Genomic DNA, 26,097 nt, shown 5'->3' with positions numbered 1-26,097 from the left:
AGGGGTCGGTGTTAGGATTTTTATCCATCTGTGCTTCTCCAGCAGTAGCACTATGTTTTGTGTATGTACATCATGTGAGTGTCTGAGTGAGCGTGAGACAGGAAGTCTGAGTACTGATGGAAGTTAGTTTCACTTCTGAAAATGTTGCTGTTGTGTACTGGTGCTCAAAGAGCATAGACGTGCTGATGGATTCTCTATATACAGACTGTAAAATAAAGTAGTTTTAGAGCGACTGACTGAGTCTTTCTTCTGCAGTGATATGCCAGAAGACAAGTGTGCTCCTCTCAGGAGAGAGGGGTCGCTTATCACCAGTCTCTCTGGACTGAGGGAGATTTATAGCCAGGGAGGACCACCAGAGGGACGCCCCGGAGTCTTGGGAAGTTGGTGGCCTTCTTTCCTGGGCCGAATCAGGTTTACCTTTCCTGGGCAGCGCGGAGATTCGCCTAGCGGCTGGCTTGGTTCTTGGGCAGCTCATGGGCAGGTTAAACAGCCTCTGCAGGCCGCTTCCGGCCCATGGGCCGCAGGTTGCCGACACCTGGTCTGGCAGCTTCCTCTGTGTTCCTTGGTGGCATGGATGCGGTGGAAAGACCATGTGAGTCCAGTGTCCCCAGGTTGTGGTTCAGACTGGTGGAGAACAGGATCAGCAGAAGGCATTTTTCCTCTTCCGGAGAACTGGTCTAACCAGCATCCCATACTGACACCAAGCAGGAGCCTTCACTGTCCTCTTTTCAGCACCTGTTAAAAACATTTCTGTTTCGACCAGCCTACCCAGATGTTTAGAAAGCTGGTGTGACTTTTTAATCTGTCTTTAGTCTATTGTTTTTCTAACTTTTGCGAAAGTCTTACATGGTTGTTAACTTTCCTCGTTGAAAATTTTGTCTCATCTTTTTTTGTAAACTGCTGAGTTTTTTTTTTACAACCAAGCAGTGTATAAATCTTATGATGTAAAGGTATTCCAACTGTTCCTACAATCCAGCCTCCTGCATATATTTTGGACCACAACTCCCATCTTCCCATGACCATTTTTAATGCTGGCAGTGGCTGATGGGAGTTGTAGTCCAAAATTTCCAGAAGGGCACCACACTGCGTGCCCAGGACTTACTGTAAGTTAGATAGATGATGAATGGAGCTCTGTCTGTTATTTGGTAATGCAGATTGCTGTTCCTATTATATGGGCGCAGAATATATGTCTCACAGGGAGTACCAGCAAATAGTGTGCATTGAATCAGTACTGCAGCTTTTTAATTGCTAGACTCTAAATGGGAAATACACTAATCTTGAGATCGCTCAGTCAAGATTCAGTGGGCTTACCTGTCATGGACTGATTGGAGGCAGAGGAATGGTGGAAGGAACTGGCTGGGGAACCCCCAAGATAAGGTGGCTCATCATCATAATCATCATCATCATCATCATAAATTTATTACTTATACTCCGTCCATCTGGTCAGGCCTCCCCAGCCACTCTGGGCGGCTCCCAACAGAATATTAAAAACACGATAAAACATCAAACATTTCAGTATTTATCACCTGTGTTATACAAAAATCTCCAAATGGGTCCAAACTTCAATGTCTAAAACTCCTGGTAGAGGACAAGGACTCAGAGATCACGCTAAGGGTGGCCAAATTCTGTGTGACTGCTATAAAACTTAGGGAACAAGCTGTATTACCAGAATGATTAAGGTTTTAAATGACAATTTTGGGTAATATTTTAGTGATTAAGATTTAACTTACATATTTTTAACTGCTGCTATATCTGTATTGTCCCTTTTATACCCAATTGCAATTCATTGTATCCCGATCGTGCTTTATGATTTTCCTGATAAAGTCATACCTCGGGTTACAGATGCTTCAGGTTGCGTTTTTTCAGGTTACGGACCACCGAAACCCGGACGTACCGTAACAGGTTACTTCCGGGTTTCGGCGGTCGCGCATGCGCAGAAGCGCTAAATCACACTTTGCGCATGCACAAAAGTGCCAAATTGCAACCCGTGCGTGGTCAGATGCGCAGCTGCGGGTTGCGAATACTGCGGGTTGTGAACATGAATCCCGCACGGATCACGTTCGCAACCAGAGCGTCCACTGTATTGTAAGTGAGCCGGAACTGGTCTGTGACTGTCATAATAAATGCATTCATCAAACATAAAAAACTTCCTTAAACAGGGCTGCCTTCAGGTGTCTTCTAAAAGTCAGATAGTTGTTTGTTTCCTTGACGTCTGATGGGAGGGCGTTCCACAGGGCGGGCGCCACCACCGAGAAAGCCCTCTGCCTGGTTCCCTGTAACCTCACTTCTCGCAGGAAGGGAACTGCCAGAAGGCCCTCGGAGCTGGACCTCAGTGCCTGGGCTGAATGAAGGGGGTGGAGAGGCTCCTTCAGTACTGCCTGCTCTGACTGGCAGTGACTCTCAAGGGTTCTAGGGAGGAACTCTCCCCAGCCCTGCCTGAAGATGCCCAAGATGGAAACCTGGGGCCCCTGACATGGAAGCAGGTGCTTGAATGCTGGGTTGTGGCCCTTCTCTTCCCAAGACTGGTTTGCAGAGAGGATAAGGAAGAAGTTCGGCGTTTCCAAGCACAATTCAAAGTGTTGGTGCTGACCTTTAAAGCCCTAAACAACCTCAGTCCAGTATATCTGAAGGAACATCTCCATCCCCATCATTCTACCTGGACACTGAGGTCCAGCACCGAGGGCCTTCTGGCAGTTCCCTCCCTGCGAGAACTCAAGTTACAGGGAACCGGGCAGAGGGCCTTCTCTGTAGTGGCACCCGCCCTGTGGAACGCCCTCCCACCAGATGTCAAAGAGAACAACAACTACCAGACTTTTAGAAGACATCTGAAGGCAGCCCTCTTTAGGGAAGCTTTTAATGTTTAATAGACTATTGTATTTTAATATCTGTTGAAAGCAGCCCAGAGTGGCTGGGTATAAATAATAAATTATTATGAAGAAATTTAAAGACTATCTACAGAAATATTGTAAAATTAATGAATGTTAGAATGATGTTGGATAGAAATTAAGTGGTTTCCAGCTGTAATGCTTTAAGAATATGGAAGAAGGGTTTAGCAACAAAGTTAATAAGAATATGCAAAAATGAATTGATAATGGATGAAAATACTGAGTTATAAAATGTTAAGTTATAGAGATAAGATAAATGAAAGAGGGTAAGGATTTGCTGATTTGATTATTTAAATGGGAATACAAGAAGGGGAGGTGTGAGGAAGTCGAAGAAACAAGCAAATGAGTTTTAAGCTATGAAAAATAATTGTTTTTAATTTTTCTTATTTTTTTTGTATGTTTACTTATTTTTTTTATTTTTTTATTATGTGTTTTTGTATATTTGTCTTTGTAAAATCTCAATAAATATTCCTTAAAAAAAAATAATGAATTATTATTACTATTATTATTATTGGAAACAAATCAGGCAGGCGCTGTGCCCCTTGCTGCTTCCTTTCCCATGACATCAGCCTAGTGACTTATCTTTGCAGCCCAGTTAATGTTTACTTGCTGGACTGTGCCCGGCGGTACCTGCTTGGCCCCAGGAGCCGTTTTCTCTGCCAGCTAGGATTCCCGGGGGGAAACTGGTGGCTAGCTGATCCTTTGCTCACGCCTGCCTCTTCTGCCTCTCTCCTCCTTTAGATGCAGGTGTCCCTCGTGCTGAGCTCTGAGCCGCTGCCCTGTGGGACCACCCAACCCCCCAGCAGTTGGGGCTGTTCGTCTGCATCCCGAATTCCTCTGCCCAGCGTTCTCCCCGCCTCCCCGTTCTTTGGAGAGCACGAAGAGGAGTATTTTTAGACGCTGGTGTGTTCCTCGGCTGAAGATAACTGAAGCTCTTCTCCTGCAAGGGTGTAAAACTGTGGGGTGAGTTGCACGTGTGTTGCAGGGGGGAGAAGGAGGGACGCTCACCTGAGAAGGTAGCCGAAGAGTGCGTCTGATGGGGGTGGAAGCGGTTGCTGGAAAAACCAGGGTGATTTTTTTTCTATTGCTCAACGGTGTGCCTAGGTGGGACCAGGGAAATACAGTGGTGCCCCGCAAGACGAATGCCTCGCAAGACAGAAAACCCGCTAGACGAAAGGGTTTTCCGTTTTGGAGGTGCTTCACAAAACGAATTTCCTATGGGCTTGCTTTGCAAGACGAAAATGTCTTGCGAGTTCCTGCGGGGTTTTTTTCCTCCCCCCCCCTTTTTCCCAAGCCGCTAAGCCGCTTATCAGCTGATCCGCTAAGCCGCTTATCAGCTGATCCGCTAAGCCCGCTAAGCCGCTAATGGGCTTGCTTCGCAAGACGAAAAAACCGCAAGACGAAGAGACTCGCGGAACGGATTCTTTTCGTCTTGCGAGGCACCACTGTATTAAGGCATTCTGCTGATCTCCAGAGGAGCTTGAATGGGAGTTTTACCCTGTTACGGGTGCAAGGTTTGATCAGTTTAATTGGTGAATTAATGACTGAAAGCTCATGTTGATTGGTGTGGGCAACCTTTAATGGATGAAGCGGAAAGCTTAGGGCATGTTTGTTCCCAGAGTGTGTTAACTGTGTTACGTACGTGTGTGTATGTGTGAGAGAGAGAGAAGGAGGGGGAAGAAAGAAAATAAGCGGTTTATGAAGTTGGAGCTTCTTTCTGAATCTAAGAAGAACCCGTTTTGAGTGGTCAGTGTTTGTTTATTTCATAAAATTTATATACCGCTTGATTGCAATAAAACCTGACCTAAGCGGTTTACAGAAAGAATGAAACAATAGAATTAGGATAAAAACAGATAAGAACAACTATTTAGAAAAAATAATTAGAATCACCAATAAACCCAAAATGGATTAAAACACACATCAATTTTCCATGTACAGTGGTATCTCTGCTTGCGAAAGGGATCCGTTCCGGAGGCCCGTTCGCAACATAAAAAGAGCGCAACCTGCAGCGGCGCGTCTGCGCATGCGCGGGTTGCGATTCACTGCTTCTGCGCATGCGCGTGACGTCATTTTGCACTTCTGTGCATGCCTGAGCGGCAAAACCCGGAAGTAACCCTTTCCGGTACTTCCGGGTCGCCGCGGGATGTAGCCTGAAAGAACATAACATGAAGCGGACGTAACATGAGGTATGACTGTATCTGGTTTTAGCAGGCATTGAAATGGCGTCTGGCTGATGTCAATAGGCTGGGATTCCCAAAGTGTGGGTGCTGCCACGCTAAAAGATCAATTTCTTCCAGTAATAGAGCAAATTTTGCTTTAAAAGCAGCCTTAACTCAGGGTGCTCCCGGGCCACTGCAATTTTCATGTGGGTATCAATCACATACCAGGAAATTCATCTTGGGCAACAAAAGTTGATTTGGAGCTCTTGTACAGCAATCCTGCTCCTTAGTTGCAATAAGGAAAGTGATGGCAAAATGCACTGGGATACCATTTATTCCGTGCTGTTTCATCTGACCTCCCCCAGAATTAAATCACAACAAACACTCAGGAAAGAGCTGGCGTTGTCTGATCTTGCAAAACCATAGGGGTGAATCCTCAATGATCAGGTCATCTGGGAGGGATTGAATGCTTACAGGCCCCCCTACAATCTATGAATGAATTGGGTGGGCTCTTTAAATGATTGGCTGTCCAAATTGTTATTGGTCCCGCAGACTTTAATGGATCAGTTCGATTTATTTATTTTTTAATCAGCTTATCTGATTATCCCACCAAACTCCCACGCGTGGTTAATTACATTTATAGAAGAGTCACAAAGGTGATGGACACCTGGCGACATCTTAAGAAGTGTGGAGGAAGGAGGACTTCTAGGAGTTTCTTGTGTGTAACAACAAAGCTAAGATAGCTCCGTGGGTAGAGCATGAGACTCTTAATCTCAAGGGTCATGGGTTCGAGTCCTGCCTTGGGCAAAATATTTTTGCATTGCTGGGGGTTGGACTAGAGGAGATTCATTGTCCTTTCCAGTTCTATGGGGAAAAAACTATGGGGAAAGGGGGAACTTTTCCACCCCAACCTTCAGACCTTTCCATCTTTTGGGTAGACTCCTTTAAGCAGCTTGCCACGTTCTTGGTTCTCACAAGGAGGCAGAACCAAGAGGCATAAATAGAGAGCAGGACCAGAAAAGCGGCGCCACTCCTGATAAGCAGGAACAGTTGGAGCATCTGAGAATGTCCACACCCTGCCCTGTTTCCGTGCTGCTAAACAGGCTTCTGTGCCGGCCCAGTGTTCTCATGCACATTTTGCTGCGAGATCTGCTCCACAGCCTCTGCTGCGCTCCGTTTCTGCAGCAGGATCTGTTGGTAAATGATTCACTGGTGTCAGTCGTTCCTTCTACAGCATGGATAAAAATCAATGATTAAAACAATAATAATAATTACAGTCATAGCTCGGGTTGAAGTTGCTTCCGGTTGAGTGTTTTCAGGTTACGCTCCGCGGCGACCCGGAAGGAACGGAGCGCGTTACTTCCGGGTTTCACCGCTCGCACATGTGCAGACGGTCAAAATGACGTCATGCGCAGGCGTGGAAGTGGCGAATCGCGGCACACGCAGACGCGGGTTGCGTTCGCTTCAGGATGTGAATGGGGCTCTGGAACAGATCCCATTCACATGGGTACCACTGTAATAATGCCACTGTACCACTGTAATAATACCAGTGTAATAATCGGATTTTGTAATTTAAATCTGATTTTTTTAATTTAAATCGATTTTTTATTTATTTAAATAGGTTTTTTAAAAGAAAATGTTTTTGGAGGAAAAAAATCTTTCTAAAGATCATTTTCTACTTAAGTTACATTATAGTCCAAAGGCTATTCACCAATTATACCAGCAGAAATGCCTTTCTGTTAAAAAAAATATGATTTACGGTAAATCAAGTCTTACTGACTAGTGATTTAAATCGTGATTTAAATCAATTTGATTTAAATCAAATCCACCCTGCTCTCCAGCACATGCAGAAACTGCCTTCCAGACCGTTAGATTCACTATTGGGAGCAAAGCAGCAATAAAATTGCATTGGGAGTGCGGAACGCCAAATCTCAATGGTTCCTTTTAGCCTGGTCCAAGTTGGGGTGATGGAGAGATTTGGTCCAACAACATCCGGACGGCCACAGGTTCTCCAGCCCATAGTTATTTGAAAACTGCATTGTGGTTGATTTGCTTCTTATTCTTCAGAAGTAAATACAAGAGCTTTATTGTGGCTTGAATATACGTTTGCTGGAGGCCGGATCTGGCCCGCAGGCTGCCCTCTATTGCTTTAGGACAGCCTTCTCCGAACCTGGAGCCTTCCAGATGTTTTGGACTACAATTCCCATCATGCCTAGCCAGCAGGGCTCTTGGACACTTGTTGCGGTTATTGGAAACGTTGGTGTGTTTCTTCTTTAAAGGAGGAGTCCCAGAATAGAAGCCTTGATAAATGTAAGGAATGACATCTAAAGATGGAACCGTGTCGTCCACCGCCTAAAAATACACATGTATTATTAGTTTAATGCTGGGAACGGGACACCCTGAGAAATCCTGGCTCTGTTGCTTCTGCTGGCAAAAAAATCATTGTCTTTTGGGCTTAGCAAACTATAACAGGAAGACCACCAAGAACGGGGAAGGGTGCAAAGCCATCAGCCAAGAAAGTCCTGCTTTTTAAAGAATTCTGCGACGGATTTTGGTTGTTGCCCTCAGGAGGATTTCTGCAATCCAGGGGGCTAGTGAAGAAAGCGAAGCCAGAGAAACAAGAGTTGAAAATCTTGCTTTATCTAAAACCAAAGAAGCGAGAGTCACTTTAACCGGTGGTTAGAAGGAGATGCAATCATGCCTGCCGAACTGCTGAATAACTGAGTTTCCTGTTTAGAAATAGAGGGTTTGGGAATATATGGCACTGTAATTTGCTGAGTCAGACCCAATGGTCCATCTATTTGTTTATTTTATTAATTAAATTTGTATACCGCCCTTCACCCATCGATCTCGGGACAGTTCACAACATACCGTATTTTTCACTCCAAAAGACGCACCAGACCATAAGGCGCACCTAGTTTTGGGAAGAGGAAAACAAGAAAAAAATATTCTGAATCCCAGAAGCCAGAACAGCAAGAGGGATCTGGCTTCTGGGATACCGTGTGGCTGTTCTGGCTTCTGGGATAACTGTGCCAAGCCTCTTCAGGGCAGCGGGATGAAGGCTCCCCCTGCCCGAAGAGGCTGTGCACGGCTAAGGCAGAAGCCAGGACAGGCACGTCGCTGAAGGGGTGCTGCGCAGTTCTCTCTCTGAGAGAGAGAACTGCGCAGCACCCCTTCAGTGAAGCTGGAGAAGGAACAGAAGGGTCTCCTCTTCCGGCTTCCAGGACAGGCGAGTCGCTGCAAAGCTGGAGGAGGAACAGAAGGAGTCCCTTCTGTTCTTCCTCCGGCTTCACAGGACAGGCGCTGCACAGAGAGGGAGAGCTATGATTCTCTGATTCCTGTCAAGAATGTAAAGGTAAAGGGACCCCTAACCGTTAGGTCCAGTTGCGAACGACTCTGGGGTTGCGGCACTCAGATCTCACTTTAAAGGCCGAGGGAGCCGGTGTTTGTCTGCAGACAGCTTCCGGGTCATGTGGCCAGCATGACTGAGCCGCTTCTGGCGAACCAGAGCAGCGCAAGGAAACGCTGTTTACCTTCCCGCCGGAGTGGTACCTATTTATCTACTTGCACTTTGACATGCTTTCAAACTGCTAGGTTAGCAGGAGCAGGGACTGAACAACAGGAGCTCATCCCGTCGCGGGGATTCAAACTGCTGACCTTCTGATCGGCAAGCCTTAGGCTCTGTGGTTTAGTCAGTGAAAGCTGCGCTGGCAAATAGACAGTTAAAAATATATATACCGTATTTTTCGCCCTATAGGACGCACTTTTCCCCCTCCAAAAATGAAGGGGAAATGTGTGTGTGTCCTATGGGGCGAATGCAGGCTTTCGCTGAAGCCTGGAGAGCAAGAAGCATCGGTGCGCACCGACACCTCTCACTCTCCAGGCTCCAGGAAGCTATCCGCAAGCCTTGCGCGCCCAGGGGGAGTTCCCCCGGGCGCGCACGGCTTGCGGGCGGCAGCCTGCAGCACGGAGCATGGGACGCCCTCCAGAGGACGCCCTTGCTTCGCGCAGGTGTCCGCAAGCCTTGCGCGCCCGGGGGAACTCCCCCTGGGCGCACAAGTCTTGCGGGCGGCAGCCTGCAGCGCGGAGCACGGGACGCCCTCCGGAGGACGCCCGTGCTTCGCGCAGGTGTCTGCAAGCCTTGCGCGCCCGGGGGAACTCCCTCCGGGCGCGCAAGTCTTGCGGGCGCCAGCCTGCAGCGCAGAGCACGGGGCGCCCTCCGGAGGAGGCCCCGTGTTTCACGCAGGTGCCCGCAAGCCTTGCACGCCCGGGGGAACTCCCCCCGGGCGCGCAAGGCTTGCGGGCGGCAGCCTGCAGTGCGGAGCACGGGGCACCCTTCGGAGGACGCCCCGTGCTTTGCGCAGGTGTCGGCAAGCCTTGCGCACAGGGGGAACTCCCCCCGGGAGTGCAAGGCTTGCGGGCAGCAGCCTGCAGCGTGGAGCACGGGGTGCCCTCCGGAGGACGCCCCGTGCTTCGCGCAGGTGTCCGCAGCCTGCCGCCCGGCGCGTGAGGCGCCCTGAAGCAGAGCGCCCCTTGCGCTGGACAGACATCCGCAGCGTGGGGAGCCCTGTGGGAGTTCCTGCAGGGCTCCCCACGCTGCGGATAGCAGCCTGCCGCCCGACGCGCGGGGCGCCCTGAAGCAGAGCTCCCCTCGCGCTGGGCAGACATCGGCCAGCCCCACAAGCTCGGGGGACAGCGGGGAGGCGCAGCGTCGCCATCCCACTGTTCCCCGACCTGGTTTTGGGGGGGAAATAAAGGAAAAAATTTTTTTCCTTTATTTCCCCCCCAAAAAAGTAGGTGCGTCCTATGGGACGAAAAATACGGTATACACAAATAAAGCTGTATTCGACGGACGGAAGGATATATGATTGAGAATTGTAGAGCCAGGGACGGAGAACTTTAAAGCGTTAAGATCAGAAGGCAGAAAATATGAAAACAATGTGAAGAGGTCCAGACTATGGGGAGCCCGGAAAAATTAATAATTACACTTTGGACTATAATTGGTCGTTTGTTTGTTTTTTTAGTTTATTATTTTTAATTGGATTATGATTCGGATATGTTGATTGGTTGTTTTTATTGGAAAATCAATAAAAATGATTTATTTATTTTTTTAAAAAGACCATAGCGCCACCCGCATCCCTATCAAGAATGTACTTCCTGTAAAAAATGCAAGCGTTCTTCTCAGTCTGAATACCTTTCAACTAAAGGTGTGCTCCAGGCAAGGATCCGTTTAACAAAGCTGCGTATAAACTCTGCCATGTCTGCCATTCTGACCTTGGACAATAAAAGGCTGCAATAAAAGCTGTCATTGCGAAGAGCTGAGAGCAAACACAAAGCCCTCTGTTCCCTGATTCTCCCCCATGCCTCCTGCAGAGGTGCCATAGGTTAACTTCTTATCTCCCGATAGCTCACCTTTGCTCTCTCTCTCTCGTCTCTGCCAGATGAACAACGCAACGCTTGCCAACGAGTCTTCTCCCCCCGGCAGCATGTCTCCTGCCACCCTGCGCTTGGATTTCCTCCCGTCGGCGGTGGGCTCCGGCCCCCTGGTCGTAGGCGATGGCTCCCAGCTGAGGGCCGACCAGAACCGCTCCCAAGACAGCCAGCATCTTTTCCTGACCACTTCGGCGGCCAAGGTGATCTCTGGCCTCTTCGTGTGGGCTGCCCTCGTCATCACTTGCCACCAGGTAAGTTGGGGGAAGCTGGAGGCCCCAGGCTCTCAGAAAGACCGTATCCTGCCATAGGGACGTGCCTCAGGCTCCGAGATGTTTAGGGGAGGCCCTTTTCTCAGTCCTGCCACCCAGAAGGCAGTCTTGGTGGAGATATGGGAGAGGACCTTCTCAGTGGCTGCCCCCAAACAACTTTGGAACTCCCTCCCAAATAAGCTAGGCTGGCTCCCTCCTAGTTGTCCTTCTGCCGGCAGGTGAAGACCATTTTGTTCCTTTGGGAACGGACTGTTTTTTAAAGAACGGGCTTCTAAATAGTGCTGTGTTGTTATTGAAATATTGGTAATAAAAACATTTCATTACCTTTTAACAATTATCTTGTACGCATACCCCTAAACATTTTGTGAATCTTTGTACTTTTGTCCCGTTTGCTGTATTGGTTTTCCCCGATTTGAACTATAAAATGGTGGTTTTCTTGAGTCAAAACGAGAGTACCCCTAAACATTTTTTTAGAAAAGTATGGGTTTTTTTAAAAACTTTCTGTTATTTTATCTGTGCTGTTTAAATTTGTGTAAGCTGCTTTGAGTCCCAGTCTGGGGAAAAGGAATGATGATGATGATGATGATATTAATAATAATAATAATAATAATATAATAACAGGGCTTTTTACAGTTGTTCACCTTCCCCAAGTACATGCCCTCCAGATGATGTTGGACTACAACTCCCAGCATGCCAAGGGAAGACACAAGTCTAAAATAATAAATTTTATTTATACCCTGCCCTTCCCAGCCAGGACCGGGCTCAGGGCGGCTAACACCAGTAAAATTACAGTAAAAACATAATAGGGGGAAAAAACCAATTTAAAATACAGGTTAAAATGCAATTTAAAATCTAGCCTCATTTTAAAAGTAGCCCATAGACCAAAACCATAAGGGGAGGGAAACAGAAGGGTCAGACTGAGTCCAAACCAAAGGCCAGGCGGAACAGCTCTGTCTTGCAGGCCCTGCAGAAAGATGTCAAGTCCCGCAGGGCCCTAGTCTCTTGGGACAGAGCGTTCCACCAAGTTGGGGCCAGTACTGAAAAGGCCCTGGCCCTAGTTGAGACCAATCTAATCACCTTGCGACCTGGAACCTCCAAAATGGTGTCATAATAAACACTGCTTAACAGCGACACATCTTTGTGTTAAGTTTTTTGGAAGGTGCTGCAGCAATTTAAATGGGCTCCTCCTTACCAAGCATGATTCCTAGGAACAAAGGAAACTGCCTTCCACTGAGTCAGGCCCCTGGTCCATGGAGATCAATATCGCTTACACTGACTGGCAGCAGCTGGTTATGGACAAGGTTCTCTCCCAGCTCTGCTCGGAGATGCCAGAGACTGAACCTTGGACGTTCTCCATGCACCACAAGTGCATTGCATGCTTTGCATTCCAATGAGCTGTAGGCTTGCGCTTAGAACAAGATTCTAGTCCTCATGTTCTAAAGACGAGGCTGATTAATGAAAGAACATTGGAAATGGCCTTTTGCCAAGTGGATGATAGGTGTGCCTAGCTTGGTGTTGTCCACACCAGGGATGCCTCTGGAGGTTGCAGACTCCAAACTCCCATCGGTCTCAGACGGTGTGGCTGATGGCTGAGAATAATAATAATAATAATAATAATAATAATAATAATAATAATATATTTATACCCCACCCTTCCCGATTCAAAAACTGGGCTCAGGGCAGCTAACAACAAATTTAAAACACTTTAAAACACTTAATTATAAAACCAGCATAAAATACAGTATAAAAACATGAATAACAATAAAATTCAAAAATCCATTTGTTAATCCCCAGGGCTAGCTGGCTGAATTGGTCCTACTTGGGCCAGCGAGGAGGCCAGGGGAGAATTAGCTGTGGGGTCCCAGAGCGGGTGATCTTCATAAAAGGGGAGGGGGAGGGAAGAGAAGGGAAATAAAAGATCAGGCTGAATTCAAATTAAAGGCCAAGCAGAATAGCTCTGTCTTACAGTCCCGATGGAAGGAGGTTAAATCTTGAAGGGCCCTAGTCTCATGGGATAGAGCATTCCACCAGGTCGGAGCCATCACTGAGAAGGCCCTGGCCCTGGTGGAGGATAGTCTAACTTCCTTAGTGCCCGGGACCTCTAAACTATGGTTATTCATGGACCTTAAGGTCCTCTGCGGGGCAGACCAGGATGGGAGAAGCTTGCTCTCTTGCAGACATGGGCAAAGTTGGCCCTCCAGATGTTTTGGGACTACAACTCCCATGATCCCTAGCTAGCAGGACCAGTGGTCAGGGATGATGGGAATTGTAGTTCCAAAACTTCTGGAGGGCCGACTTTGCCTATGCCTGCTTGTGTTTCTCTGGAGTAGATGCCCTGCTTCCCACAGCATTGCCCGTTTCTTTTCTTCCAGATCTTCTTGCACCTGAAAAGCTACACCATCCCCAACGAGCAGCGCTACATCATCCGCATCCTATTCATTGTGCCCATCTACGCCTTCGACTCGTGGCTCAGCCTTTTGCTGATCGGCAGCCACCAATACTACGTTTATTTCGACTCGGTGCGCGACTGCTACGAAGGTGAGCCGGGTTTTGCGGTTCGGCCCAGGAACGTGGGCGGATTGAGGGCTCGCTCTGCGGCGGGCTGATTTTGCACCACCGCATTCGGCAAAAAACTGTGCGCAGGGCTGTTCGATCCCGAGCGGCCTGCACATGTTGAAACGGCTGGGTTTCTTTTGCAATAAAGTTCAGGAGCAAGGAGTTCATTTCTCTACCGAGAAACCCTTCTGTGGTGAATTGCACAAGACGTTCTGCGTGTGGTTCAGAAACACTGTGGCTGAGGACAGGCGCATCTTAGAGCATTCGCAGCATCCTTATCTTCTTCGGCACAAAGCACACCACTTCCTCTCCAGGGCTGAGCTCTGCAAATCCTCCTTTCTCTCAACATAAATTTTCTTTTCCGCAAGCATCCAGCAAAAGTCAATTGTGGAAGGCATCAACTGGCTAGTACCAGTGTCGTCAGCTCTTTGATGCAACAACTAAGGAAACCTTTCTTTCTGAGGAGCAAGAAATGGGGGGGGGGAGAGAACCTTGCAAGTTTTGGCAGAGTCAAAACCTCTTTTTTGGTTTGGAGGGGGCAGGGAAATGGAGAAATTCCAAAAGCAGTCCAATGAGGACTGAGTTTGCTTGGTAATGCAGATGGACAGTGGTGAGGCTCTGAGAGGGTATGCAGCAGCTGGAATGCTAAACGAGGAAGACCTCACGCTGTAACATCTTGTTGCAGGCCACGTGGACCGGGTTTTTTTTGCATTGCCCATGAGTTTCACAGTCTTCTGTCTGCCAATAGAATTGGTTTCGTTTCATCTTTTAAACACCAGCTGAAAACGTCCCTATTCTGTCAGGCTTATGCAGACGATTAAAAATACGTCTTTCCATGATAAGTTAGCTGATCTCTAACTTTTTATATGGTTTTTATTGTGTGGCTTTATGTACGGCTGTTGCAAACCACTCTGATATACTTTTCATGAGCAGTGGTAAATATATATACAGTGGTACCTCGGGTTAAGTACTTAATTTGTTCCGGAGGTCCATTCTTAACCTGAAACTGTTCTTAACCTGAAGCACCACTTTAGCTAATGGGGCCTCCTGCTGCCGCCACGCCGCTGGAGCACGATTTCTGTTCTTATCCTGAAGCAAAGTTCTTAACCCGAGGTACTATTTCTGGGTTAGCGGAGTCTGTAACCTGAAGCGTCTGTAACCTGAAGCGTATGTACCCCGAGGTACCACTGTATTTGGTTTTGTGTGGCTTTATGTACGGCTGTTGCAAACCACTCTGATATACTTTTCATGAACAGTGGTAAATATATATATATATAGATAAATTGTAGGGTGGACCGTTTTTAACTGCCATTCTCTCTCCTTCTGTGTTTCAGCCTTCGTAATCTACAGCTTTTTGAGCCTTTGCTTTGAGTACCTCGGAGGGGAGAGCACCATCATGGCTGAAATCAGAGGGAAACCCATTGTGTAAGTTGCCATATTAGGCTGCTAATGTGGAAATGTCCACTGTTCCCCATTGGTTAGCATTGTCTCCCTTCAGCATACCCTTGGCGCTCCTAGCCTGTATTGATGGGGGCTTGTCTTATCTTTTCCTAGGTCTAGCTGCCTCTATGGAACGTGCTGTTTACAAGGGATGTCCTATTCGATTGGATTCCTCAGATTCTGCAAGCAGGTGAGGCTCACAGGAGAGGCACTGCCTATCGCTGCAGCTGGACATTTTTCACCTCTGATGAAAATAATACAGCGAAACCTCGGTTTTCAAACTTTTTTTTTTGTTAAATCATTTTTATTAATTTTCCAATAAAAAACATCCAATTAATATATCAAATCATAATACTCCAATTAAAATAAAAAACTAAAATAAAAAGACCAAATTATCATCCAAATTATAATTATTAATTTTTCGGGACTTCCCATAGTCTGCACCTTGAAGCATATCTCCAAGTCTTTTAATCCATTCTGGAAGACCGTTCGGCTTCCGAAAAGTTCAAAAACCGAGGATCAATGGCCTGGCTGCAAAGACAATGGAAAGAAACGAAGAACAACAGCTCAGAAGCCATTTGGCTTCAGAAAATAATTCGAAAACCGGAACAGCTACTTCTGGGTTTCCGGCGTTCGGGAGCCAAAACGTTCCAAAACAGAGGTGTTCGGGAACCGAAGTTTGACTGTACCTTCCAGGGAGCTAGCTGTGTTAGTCTCTTGTGGCAAATGCAAAAAGAGAGAGAGAGAGAGAGTGAAAAAAGAACAGCCTTGCCTCATCTTGTAGCAAAGGTTTTAATGATTTTCCTTAGACAGAAAGCATTTATCGTCCCTTGGAAGCTATGTGCAAACATTGTTGTTGTTCTTGTTTCTACAGATGTGCAAAAACAACAACAACCCCTGCACATAGTACTTAGGGGGGAAATTTAAGAGAACTTTAAGAGAAAGGGTGGACAAGAAATAGAAACAAATAGTGCTAGGATACTGGGACTTACAGGCATATGTGGTGGGACTGCTCCAAGGTAAAAGGGTTCTGGACAAAATTAACTTCTGAGATCTCATTGATAACTGAACAAATGATTCATTCCTCCCCTTGTCTCTTTTGAATTTATTTGTGCAATTGGTTTGAGACATGAATAACAGTTTCTCATCTTTTGATCGCGGCCGAGGCCATGATTGCCAGCTTTGTGGAGGCTTTTTATCTCAATAACCTGGATTACTAGTACAGTGGTACCTCGGGTTACATCTGCTTCAGGTTACATACGCTTCAGGTTACAGACTCCGCTAACCCAGAAATAGTACCTCAGGTTAAGAACTTTGCTTCAGGATGAGAACAGAAATCGTGCTCTGGCAGCGCGGCGGCAGCAGGAAGCCCCATTAGCTAAAGCGGTGCTTCAGGTTAAGAACAGTTTCAGGTTAAGAACGGACCTCCGGAACGAATTAAGTTCTTAACCCGAGGTACCACTGTATTCCAAAGCTTGGCAGATCGCCTTTGGGAGGGAAAATCGCATAAACTAAAGGGCTCAAGGGACCAAAATGCTCGAGGTCTCGTCTTTACTGTTTGGATTCATTTTATTTCAGATACAAACACAGTGGCTCAGGAGCCTCTGGTCCCATGGGTTTATGCGAGTGTTCAGAGTTATAGCTCTCAATTTAAGCTGGGGTTATGTTTTGGGGATAGCACCTAAAGCCATAATTTATAGTCAAAACACACTGGGTCCTGTGGTGGGTGGGATTGCCAAAGGTTCCTTTACCCTGGATGCCTGCCACTACCCCCTTTTTATTTTATTTTAATTTGCCACACGCGTAAAGCTAAATGTGCACAACTTAAATGCACACAAGTTGCCTCCGGTGGTAGGAAACGTGTGATTGTAACACATTTTCACTGCCTTAATGTGATTCAGCTGTGATTGTTCAATCTTTCTAGGCAACGCTGCAATTCTGCATTGTGAAGCCTCTGATGGCTATCATCACCATCATCTTGCAAGCCTTTGGGAAATACAACGATGGCGACTTCAAGTGAGGAGAAGGGAGGGTGTGGGGCAAGGGCAGGTGGTTTGTATGGTCTGGGGTGGTTCAACGCCTTGACAGTTTTCCTTGGGAGAGGAAAAGCTCAGGGCAGCTTTCTGGAAAAGGGCAAAAGGCAATTGAAATGCACACAAAAAAGCAGCTCGAAACCAACACTATATTATTATTATTATTTTAATGAAGCAACAAACCATTTTCGCTTGGCTCACCCACCCAAAAATTTAAATGATTAAAAGCTGCTAAACTGCCGCGAGAGAGGAATGCAAATGGCCGTGATTTGATTACATTTCACAAAACCATGTGGTTTCACTGCATCCACAATGAATAGTGATTTGTCCAAAGGAACCAAGGCAGCTTGAATCTCCTTTCTTGTACAGTGGTACCTCGGGTTACATACGCTTCAGGTTACAGACTCCACTAACCCAGAAATAGTGCTTCAGGTTAAGAACTTTGCTTCAGGATGAGAACAGAAATTGTGCTCCGACAGCGCAGCGGCAGCAGGAGGCCCCATTAGCTAAAGTGGTGCTTCAGGTTAAGAACAGTTTCAGGTTAAGAACAGACCTCCGGAACGAATTAAGTACTTAACCCGAGGTACCACTGTAACTTGAATCCATATTCCATGTGATGGCCCTTAAAAATTTGAAGAGGGCTATCGTATTGCCTCTCGGTCGTCTCTTCCCAATTCCCTCGACCGTTCCTCATCAGGCTTGGTTTCCAGACCCTTAATCATCTTGGTCGCCTTCTTCTGCACACGTTCCAGCTTGTCAACATCCTTCTTAAATTGTTGAGGGGGTTAAATGAGAAGCAGGATGGAATCAAGCCCAGTCCCTTAAGTCCCTTGGAGAAAGGAGAGGGATCTAAATGCAATGATTGTCTGACGCTTGGTACCTCCGTGTGTGTTTTATGCTTGCCAGCATTCACAGTGGCTACCTCTACATCACCATTATCTACAACTTCTCCGTCAGCCTGGCTCTCTATGCTCTCTTCCTCTTCTATTTCGCCACCATGGAGCTCCTGCGACCCTTTGAGCCGGTCCTTAAATTCCTCACCATCAAGGCAGTCATCTTCCTCTCTTTTTGGCAAGGTGGGTTTCTGTCTTTCCGTCTCCTTCAGAGGCAGAATCTCCTCTCTTCTGACTGAGCAAGATCTGGGGGAGAGCCAGTGCTATGTAAACATTAAGGGGGTTAACCCTAACATAAAAAATGATGAGAGACTAATTCATCGTTCACCTCATCTGCAGATGCCTCCCTTAAATACTTGAAGAAATACAGTCATACCTTGGTTCTCCAACGCCTTGATCCTCGAACATTTCAGTTCCCAAACGCCGCAAACCCAGAAGTGTTCCAGTTTGCGAATGTTTTTCAGAAGCCAAACGTCTGACGCGGCTTCTGCTTGAGTGCAGGAACCTCCTGCAGCCAATCGGAAGCCGCACCCTGGTTTTCGAACAGTTTTGGGAGTCAAACCGCCTTCCAGAATGGATTAAGTTTGAGAACCAAGGTACCACTGTATAGGGCGCTGCCTTAAAGTGATTTAGGTCAGAAGGAAAATGAATTGATACTGATTTATATTTATATGTAACTTTGTATTAATGTAACATTTTAATATGTATATTTTTGCAATATTTTGTTTGAGTCGTTCATTGTTGCTTCTGTTTTGTACACCGCTTAGAGCTATTTTCCATATATTAAGCGGTATACAAATGAAATAATAAAATCAAATAATCAAAAATCAAACCTGCACTGACTGGCAGTCGCTCTCAAGGGGTTTAAGGCAGGTGCAAGGGATGGGCGGGGGGAAGGCAGCAATACAGCTCTTTGCCAAGGGCACAAGGGAGTCTGGGCACATCTCTGGCTAAAACCCTGGTGGCAAAATTATGTACCTCACGAGATCCTGGTGACATGCAGAACTGGTCCGTGGACCTGTGGGAAACCCACATGCGCCAACAGGACTTGACAAGCCACCTAATGCTTGGGTCGGTGATAAATTGACAAATATTCCCTTTGCACAGGGATGTTGCTGGCTATCCTGGAGAAATGCGGGGTGATCCCAGAGGTTCAGATCATCGATGGGAACACGGTGGGAGCCGGGACGGTAGCAGCCGGCTACCAGAACTTCATAATCTGCATCGAAATGCTGTTTGCTGCCATCGCCCTCCGATATGCTTTCACCTGCCAGGTGTACAGGGAGAAGAAGGAAAGTGCGACGTGTGAGTGTTCTCAACAAGGTTGTGTTCTTCTGAAGCTAGCCTTCTGCCACTTGGTTCCATACAGATGTTTGGGGCCGCATCTCCCAAATTGGCTGGGGCTAATGCAGTCTTAAAACATCTGGACAGCACCAGGGTGAACGAGGTCGCTTTAAGTCAGGGCTTCCCAAACTTGGGCCTCCAGCTGTTTTGGGACTACAATGCCCATCATCCCTGACCACTGGTCCTGATAGCTAGGGATGATGGGAATTGTAGTCCAAAAACAGCTGGAGGCCCAAGTTTGCGAAGGCCTGTTTAAGGGTACAGGGAGATGGGAGGCGGAATCAGAGGAGCAGAGAGAAACCAAACCTGGAATTGTTTGTTTCTTTCCTCTTATCGTTACACTATAATTCATAAGTGCGAAGGATGGATGAATAGTGGTACTCAAGTAGAGGATGCGCTTGTGTGAAATAACCCAGTAACAGGGCTCTGCACCCTGGATTCAGACCAGATATAAATCTTGCATATTAACTGTATTTGCATGCTTTTGTTTCTGACGTATACCGTATTTTTCGCTCTATAGGACGCACTTTTTCCCCTCCAAAAATTAGCAACGCTAAGCCTCTGAAGGGCAGAGGGAGCACTCCCTCCGTGCTCCAAAGGCTTCGCGCGGCTATCCCTGAAGCCTGGAGAGCGAGAGGCGTCGGTGCGCACCGACCCCTCTCGCTCTCCAGGCTTCAGGGATAGCCGCGCGAAGCCCCTCCGGCGGGGAGAGGCTGCACGTGGCTATGGCTTTTTTAGCCCCACGCAGCTTCTCCCGGGAGGGAGAGGTTGCGTGGAGCTAACAAGGAAGCCAAAACAGCCAGCGGGATCCATCCCGCTGGCTGCCTTGGCTTGTGACATAGCCGTGCGCAACCCCTCTGGCAGGGAGAGGTTGCGCGCAGCCTGTACGCAGCTCTTAGGGGCTGGGGGGGAATAAGATTTTTTTCTTGATTTCCCCCCCTAAAAACTAGGTGTGCCCTATGGTCCGGTGCGCCCTATGGAGCGAAAAATACGGTAAATGCTTCTTGGAAACAGAGGTTTTTTTGGCTGAGGGGAAAGGAGAGAAAAAAGATTAAATTGGTCAGGAAATGGGTTTTAGAGAAGGAATCTGGAGCTGTATTGGCAGACTGGCACTCCCTTCTTTGACTGAGGTTACCTTGGCCTTGTGATGCCATCTCCTCCTTTCCCTTTATTAAGGAGGAAACCAGCTTTCAGGTCAATAAAGAAATTCAAATAAAAGTCATCAATCTGAAGGTGAACAGCACTTGGCTCTTGAGATATTGAAGGAGCTTTTCAGCTTTTAAGGAGGTGCTGTCTGGCAGCTGACGCTTAGGAGGCATTCAGTCTTTTTCGGGGAACAGTGTTTGGAGTGGAGGGAACAATCGTGTCATTTCCCCCCAGCTTAGGTGCCAACTCCCTGGGGCCCTGGGTGCCATAGCAACCACAAAATTCCCCATGAAGGCGCCGAGCACCCACAAATTTAGGTGCCAGGGCCAAGCACATTGCATGGCACCCACGACACTGGACACCCAGGGTCGTGGCACCAAGCTGGCCCTCCTGCCCCCTAGATTACTATAAAATGGAGAGGGAGGCATGGTTTATAACGTGTGTGGAAGGAAAAGGCTAGAATCGTTCTGCCCGGACACTGAGGTCCAGCTCTGAGGGCCTTCTGGCGGTTCCCTCGCTGCGAGAAGCAAAGCTACAGGGAACCAGGCAGAGGGCCTTCTCAGTAGTGGCACCCGCCCTGTGGAACGCCCTCCCATCAGATGTCAAAGAGAAAAATAACTACCAAACTTTTAGAAGACATCTGAAGGCAGCCCTGTTTAGGGAAGCTTTTAATGTTTAATAGTTATTGTATTTTAGTGTTTTGTTGGAAGCCGCCCAGAGTGGCTGGGGAAACCCAGCCAGATGGGCGGGGTATAAATAATATATATTATGATGATGATGATGATGATGATGATGATGATGATGATTACAATAGGGCCAAAGTAACCGGAGACTGGGGCAGAATTCTTATTTTAACATGTTTTGGGTCTTTTTAAACAACTGGTGGCCCAAAAATACTAAACGACTGGTTCTACATAGTGCTGCTGTTTATGATCTGAACAGACAACTTTGTTTTCTGGTAGTTTTTCCCAACCTGGTGCCCCAAGATGTCCAACTCCCACCAGCCTCATTGTGGTCCAATGGTAAGGGTTGATGGGGTTTGTAGTCCAACAATGTCTGGAGATCACCAGGTTGAGGAAACTTGCTTTTTGAGAAGGCTTTTCTTAGTTGCTTCTTTCTAATTATTATTATTATTATTATTATTATTATTATTATTATTATTATTATTATTACCTCACCCATCTGGTTGTGTTTCCCCAGCCCCTCTGGGCGTCTCCCAACAGAATATTAAAAACATGATAAAACATCAAACATTACAAACTTCCCTAAACAGGGCTGCCTTCAGACGTCTTCTAAAAGTCAGATAGTTGTTTATTTCTGTGACATCTGACGGGAGGACGTTCCACAGGGCACGTGCCACCACTGAGAAGGCCCTCTGCCTGGTTCCCTGTAACCTCACTTCTCGCAGGGAGGAAACCGCCAGAAGGCCCTCGGAGCTGGACCTCAGTGTCCGGGCTGAATGATAGGGGTGGAGACGCTCCTTCAGGTATACTGGACCGAGGCCGTTTAGGGCTTTCAAGGTCAGCACCAACACTATGAATTGTGCTCAGAAACATCCTGGGAGCCAATGCAGGTCTTTCAGGACCGGTGTTATGTGATCTTGGCAGCCGCTCCCAGTCACCAGTCTAGCTGCTGATTCTGGTTTAGTTGTAAGCATGTTTACATGATTACGCTTCTCTCATGTCCTCCTCTTGCTCCCAGCAAACCTTGCCCCGATGCAGAGCATCTCCAGTGGTTTGAAGGAGACCATGAGCCCCCAGGACATTGTCCAGGATGCCATCCACAACTTCTCCCCAGCGTACCAGCAGTACACACAGCAGTCCATGCAAGAGGCTGGCGAGCCGGGGCAGAACGGGCACGTGGAGCCCAAAGCTGATGGCCAACACATCAAGAAGAGCAAGAACATCGAGAAGAGGGTGCTGATAACCTCTGACGACGAGCTATAGGGCACGTCTCGCAGGTGGGAACCATGGTGGGCTTTGTAGGAAAGACCTCCTTGCCACCTTCCAGCTCAGTTGCTGCGGACAGAACCGGATGTCAGATGGGCTGGCCGACATGAGAGAAAATGGAGGTGTCGCCACCAATCCCGTCAATTGGCTATTGCCTCGAGAAGGCTCAAATACTTGGAAAGTTGGTTTCTCAAGCCCTCCCACTTCTTCGCGTTTTCTCGGCCTTTGTGCTCAACCGATTGCGTGAGCCTTTTCCTCCTGCTTTGGGGGATGCGCCGTGAGGGCACAAAATGGCGGCATGTTCCGGAAAGTTCCAAGAGGTTCTGGAAGATGGCTTAGAACGCCTCCAGCCTCTCTCCTATTGGCTGAAGCAAAGATACTGTAGTGGGGACGACTTTTCTCAGTTGGACTCTGAGCGACAGCTCTGGTTCCAAGATGGGAGTGGCTTGGGGACTGGCTTGGAAAAATGGGGAAAGGCCAGGATTGCGGGACAAGAAGTAATGGTTTTGAATGAAAACTGTGCCCCAACAGCAATATAGTCTGGGTTTGGTCCTATGGGAAGGAATGAAACTAACTGAAGCTGCATTGGAAAGCAATGGATCCAGCTCAGTCACATGTGAATTAATAGGCAGAAATCTGAGGGAGGAGAAGGCTTTGAGGGGGCAGTTGCAATAGCTACAGCTGAAAGCAGAGGCAAGTGGGAAGTGAGGAACTCCTTATGGAGCAAATGAAGACTCCAAGGAAGTGTAAACATTGCTATTCCTAGTCTGTTCTTGGTGCTAAAGGAAAAACCTTAAAAAATATATATCAAAAAATATATATAGTGTGGTTGGTTGAACCCAGATCTATCTCGGTTGAAGCCATTTTAGTGAGACTGATCTGCTATGGATCAGGAATCTGGGCCCTGTATCAGATTGGCGGTGGTGGAATTGAAACTGTTTCCTGGAGAGGAAAACTGAGGACAATTTGACCACATAGTAGAAAGAATGTAGGCAGAAATCTTTGCTGGGTTTAACATAGACACACACTGTGTGGGCTCAATTCTGGCTCCCACAATTGTGGAAATTCCACACATATAGGGGGCAGCATAAGAACTGCCTATGGCTCTCCCCTTGGAATGTAGAACATGTAGAAAGGAAGACTAGCCTATGGACCTCTAATCTTGTGCGACTCCCAGCTCCCCATCAGCTCCAGAGAGCATGGCCAATAGCTGTAGTTTCTGAGTCACCTTCAAAGGCAGCCCCATGTAGAGAACATTGCAGTAGCCCAAGCAGGAGATAACTAGAGCATGTACCACTCTGGTGAGACAGTGCGTGGGCAGGTAGGGACTCAGCTAGCATACCAGATGCAGCTGGTAGACCTTGGATGAGGAACTGACCATCTTCATGGACAGTTGAGTGTCCAAAATGACCCCCAGGCTGCCCACCTGGTCCTTCAGGGACACAGTTACCCCATTCAGGACCAGGGAGTCCCCCACACCTGCCCACCCCTTCCCCCAGAAACAGTTCTTCCATTTTGTCGGGATTCAACCTCAATCTGAAGACCGTCATCCATACTCCAGACACTTGCACAGGGCGTTCACTGCCTTCAATGGTTCTGATTTAGAGAGGTAGAGCTGGTTATCATCTGCATATTGGTGGATACTCAGCCCCAACTCCCTGGTGATCTCTCTAAGCGGCTTCATAGAGATGTTCAAAAGCATGGGAAGGGGGACAGAGCCCCGAGGCACGCCACAAGTGAGAGCCCAGGGATCCAAACACTCATCCCTCCAACATCACTTTCTGGACACGGCCCAGGAGAAAGGAGCGGAACCACTGTATAACAGTGCACCCAAAACCCAACTCCTCTAGATGGTCCTGGAGGCTACCAGGGTCAATGGTACTAAAAGCCGCTGAGAGATCCAGCAGAACCAGGAAACAGCTTTCACCTCTGTCCCTAGCCTGCAGGAGATCATTCAAGATTCTGCTTGAACAGCACAACTTCTCTGTGCAGTGATAAAATGTATGTAATGCTTTCTTCTTTGGATGTTGCATCTTTTACAGAGAGGTGGCAACTGCTGGGAGTGTAAACTTGTACATTTTTAATTATTTATATAAAAAGGCTTCTAATAAAATGAAGGGGGGGGGGAAACATTTCTGTGTGCATTGTCAAATCACTGTTAAGTATTCCCCTAACAGGCAAACCCGTCCTCTGTAACCCAGGAAGGCACTACCTGGGACTGGGAGGGATCAGCAAGCTGCTGGGAAGCCCCAAGGTTTGCAGAAGTACAAAGAAATCTTTGCAGGGAAAAGCTCAGAATGTTCCAACCGAGTCAGAACTTCCTGAGCCCAGGCAAGCAAGACACTTTAGTACAGTCGTACCTCGGCTCCCGAATGCCTTGGGAGTCAGAAGTTCCGGCTTCTGATCTAAACGCGGAAGTGAGTGTTCCAGTTTTTGAATGTTCTTTTGTAAGTCGAATATTAAAATACAGTAATTCATCAAATACTAAAATATTAATATCCCTCCTCACTCACCCTAGTCAGCAAGCAGCACAGCACATTCCCTTGCAGATTGTTGGAATCAAGTTGATGATTCGTTAGAATCCTTTAAATTAAGCAATCCAATCTGGCTTGTCCAGTCTGGATTGTTCCTGGTAAGTTTCCCCTTTATTTCAGAATAATAATAATAATAATAATAATAATAATAATAATAATAATAATAATAAATTTATCATTTATACTCTGCCCATCTGGCTGGGTTCCCCCAGCCACTCTGGGCGGCTCCAAACAGAATATTGAAAACACGATAAAACATCAAACATTACAAACTTCCCTAAGCAGGACTTCCTTCAGATGTCTTCTGAAAGTCAGATAGTTGTTTATTTCCTTGACATCTGACGGGAGGACGTTCCACAGGGCGGGCACCACCACTGAGAAGGCCCTCTGCCTGGTTCCCTGTAACTTCCTGCAGCCAATGAGCTGTGTTTGGGAAGTCGAACAGACTTCTGGAACGGATTCTGTTCGACCTCCGAGGTACGACTGTATATGGTTCAGGGATATTCTGGCCAGGCCAAAGAACCAAAGGGGAGTGTGGAGCAGGACTTCTAAGGGGTGTTGCCTGGGCAGAGTTTCGAGGGCTGGATACAGAAGCTTGGAGGGTTGCATGTGCCCCACAACTCCTGTTTGAGCCTGATAAAAATGCTACTGCATTTCAACTTTTGCTGCCTGCCTCGAGGGCCCCAAGGTCTTTCACTTAATGCTGGACACAGAGCAGAGTAACTGATGGCTTTTGTTGTCAGGGTTTTACACAAGTTGCCACTGTTGCATCTTTTCCTAGATGCCCTTAACACAACTAGGTAAAGGGACCCCTGCCCATTAGGTCCAGTTGTGGCAGACTCTGGGGTTGCGGCGCTCATCTCACTTTACTGGCCGAGGGAGCCGGCAGACAGCTTCCGGGTCATGTGGCCAGCATGACTAAGGCGCTTCTGGCGGACCAGAGCAGCGCACGAAAACGCCGTTTACCTTCCCGCCGGAGCGGTACCTATTGATCTACTTGCACTTTGACGTGCTTTCAAACTGCTAGGTTGGCAGGAGCAGGGACCGAGCAATGGGAGCTCACCCTGTCGCGGGGATTCGAACTGCCGACCTTCTGATTGGCAAGCCCTAGGCTCTGTGGTTTAACCCACAGCGCCACCAGCGTCCCTCGACACAACTACTAGTGCTCTAATTAAGTGTGCATGACATCTCCTGCCTGGAAGCCTAAGGCTGCTAACAAATTAAAGCCCTTCAGGCTTTTCCCATTAGCTTTCTCCAGCCCTTCTCGTCTCCCCTAGGAAAAGCCCTGTTCCATCAGGCCACAGGCCCATCATCATCTCCAACAGCTTGTTCCCCACAAGAGGAAGCTCACAGGCAGGGATTGTGCTCTCCAGCAGCTGTTGCTCTGAGGCACACCATGGAGATGATTGCTGGAGAACTTGAAAGCCTGTTAAGGAGGGGTAGCGTTTTAATTAGT

The 26,097-nt window shown here is 47.5% G+C and overlaps 1 protein-coding gene across 2 annotated transcripts in view; it reads left to right on the top strand.

Annotated features, from left to right (window-relative positions):
* Positions 1-24,232, top strand: part of TMEM184A (transmembrane protein 184A) — a 34,407-nt gene extending 10,175 nt beyond the window's left edge. Inside the window, exons 2-10 of one of the 2 annotated variants that reach the window (XM_083585806.1) lie at positions 3,627-3,848; positions 10,486-10,728; positions 13,119-13,284; positions 14,637-14,727; positions 14,857-14,932; positions 16,667-16,758; positions 17,682-17,851; positions 18,776-18,973; positions 21,860-24,232. In XM_083585806.1, the coding sequence (XP_083441932.1) occupies positions 10,486-10,728; positions 13,119-13,284; positions 14,637-14,727; positions 14,857-14,932; positions 16,667-16,758; positions 17,682-17,851; positions 18,776-18,973; positions 21,860-22,104 (1,281 nt within the window). In that variant the 5' untranslated portion in view covers positions 3,627-3,848 and the 3' untranslated portion in view covers positions 22,105-24,232. Of the gene's footprint in view, positions 1-3,556; positions 3,849-10,485; positions 10,729-13,118; positions 13,285-14,636; positions 14,728-14,856; positions 14,933-16,666; positions 16,759-17,681; positions 17,852-18,775; positions 18,974-21,859 lie in introns of those variants that run through there. The other variant, XM_083585807.1, reaches the window with a different exon arrangement.
* Positions 24,233-26,097: the final 1,865 nt, after the last annotated feature.

Source organism: Podarcis filfolensis (assembly GCF_964270895.1).
Source record: "Podarcis filfolensis genome assembly, chromosome: 14".
In the NCBI taxonomy this organism is placed as follows: Eukaryota; Metazoa; Chordata; class Lepidosauria; order Squamata; family Lacertidae; genus Podarcis; species Podarcis filfolensis.
Note: the sequence above shows the minus strand (reverse complement) of the source record. Positions and strands in the feature narration are given on the sequence as shown.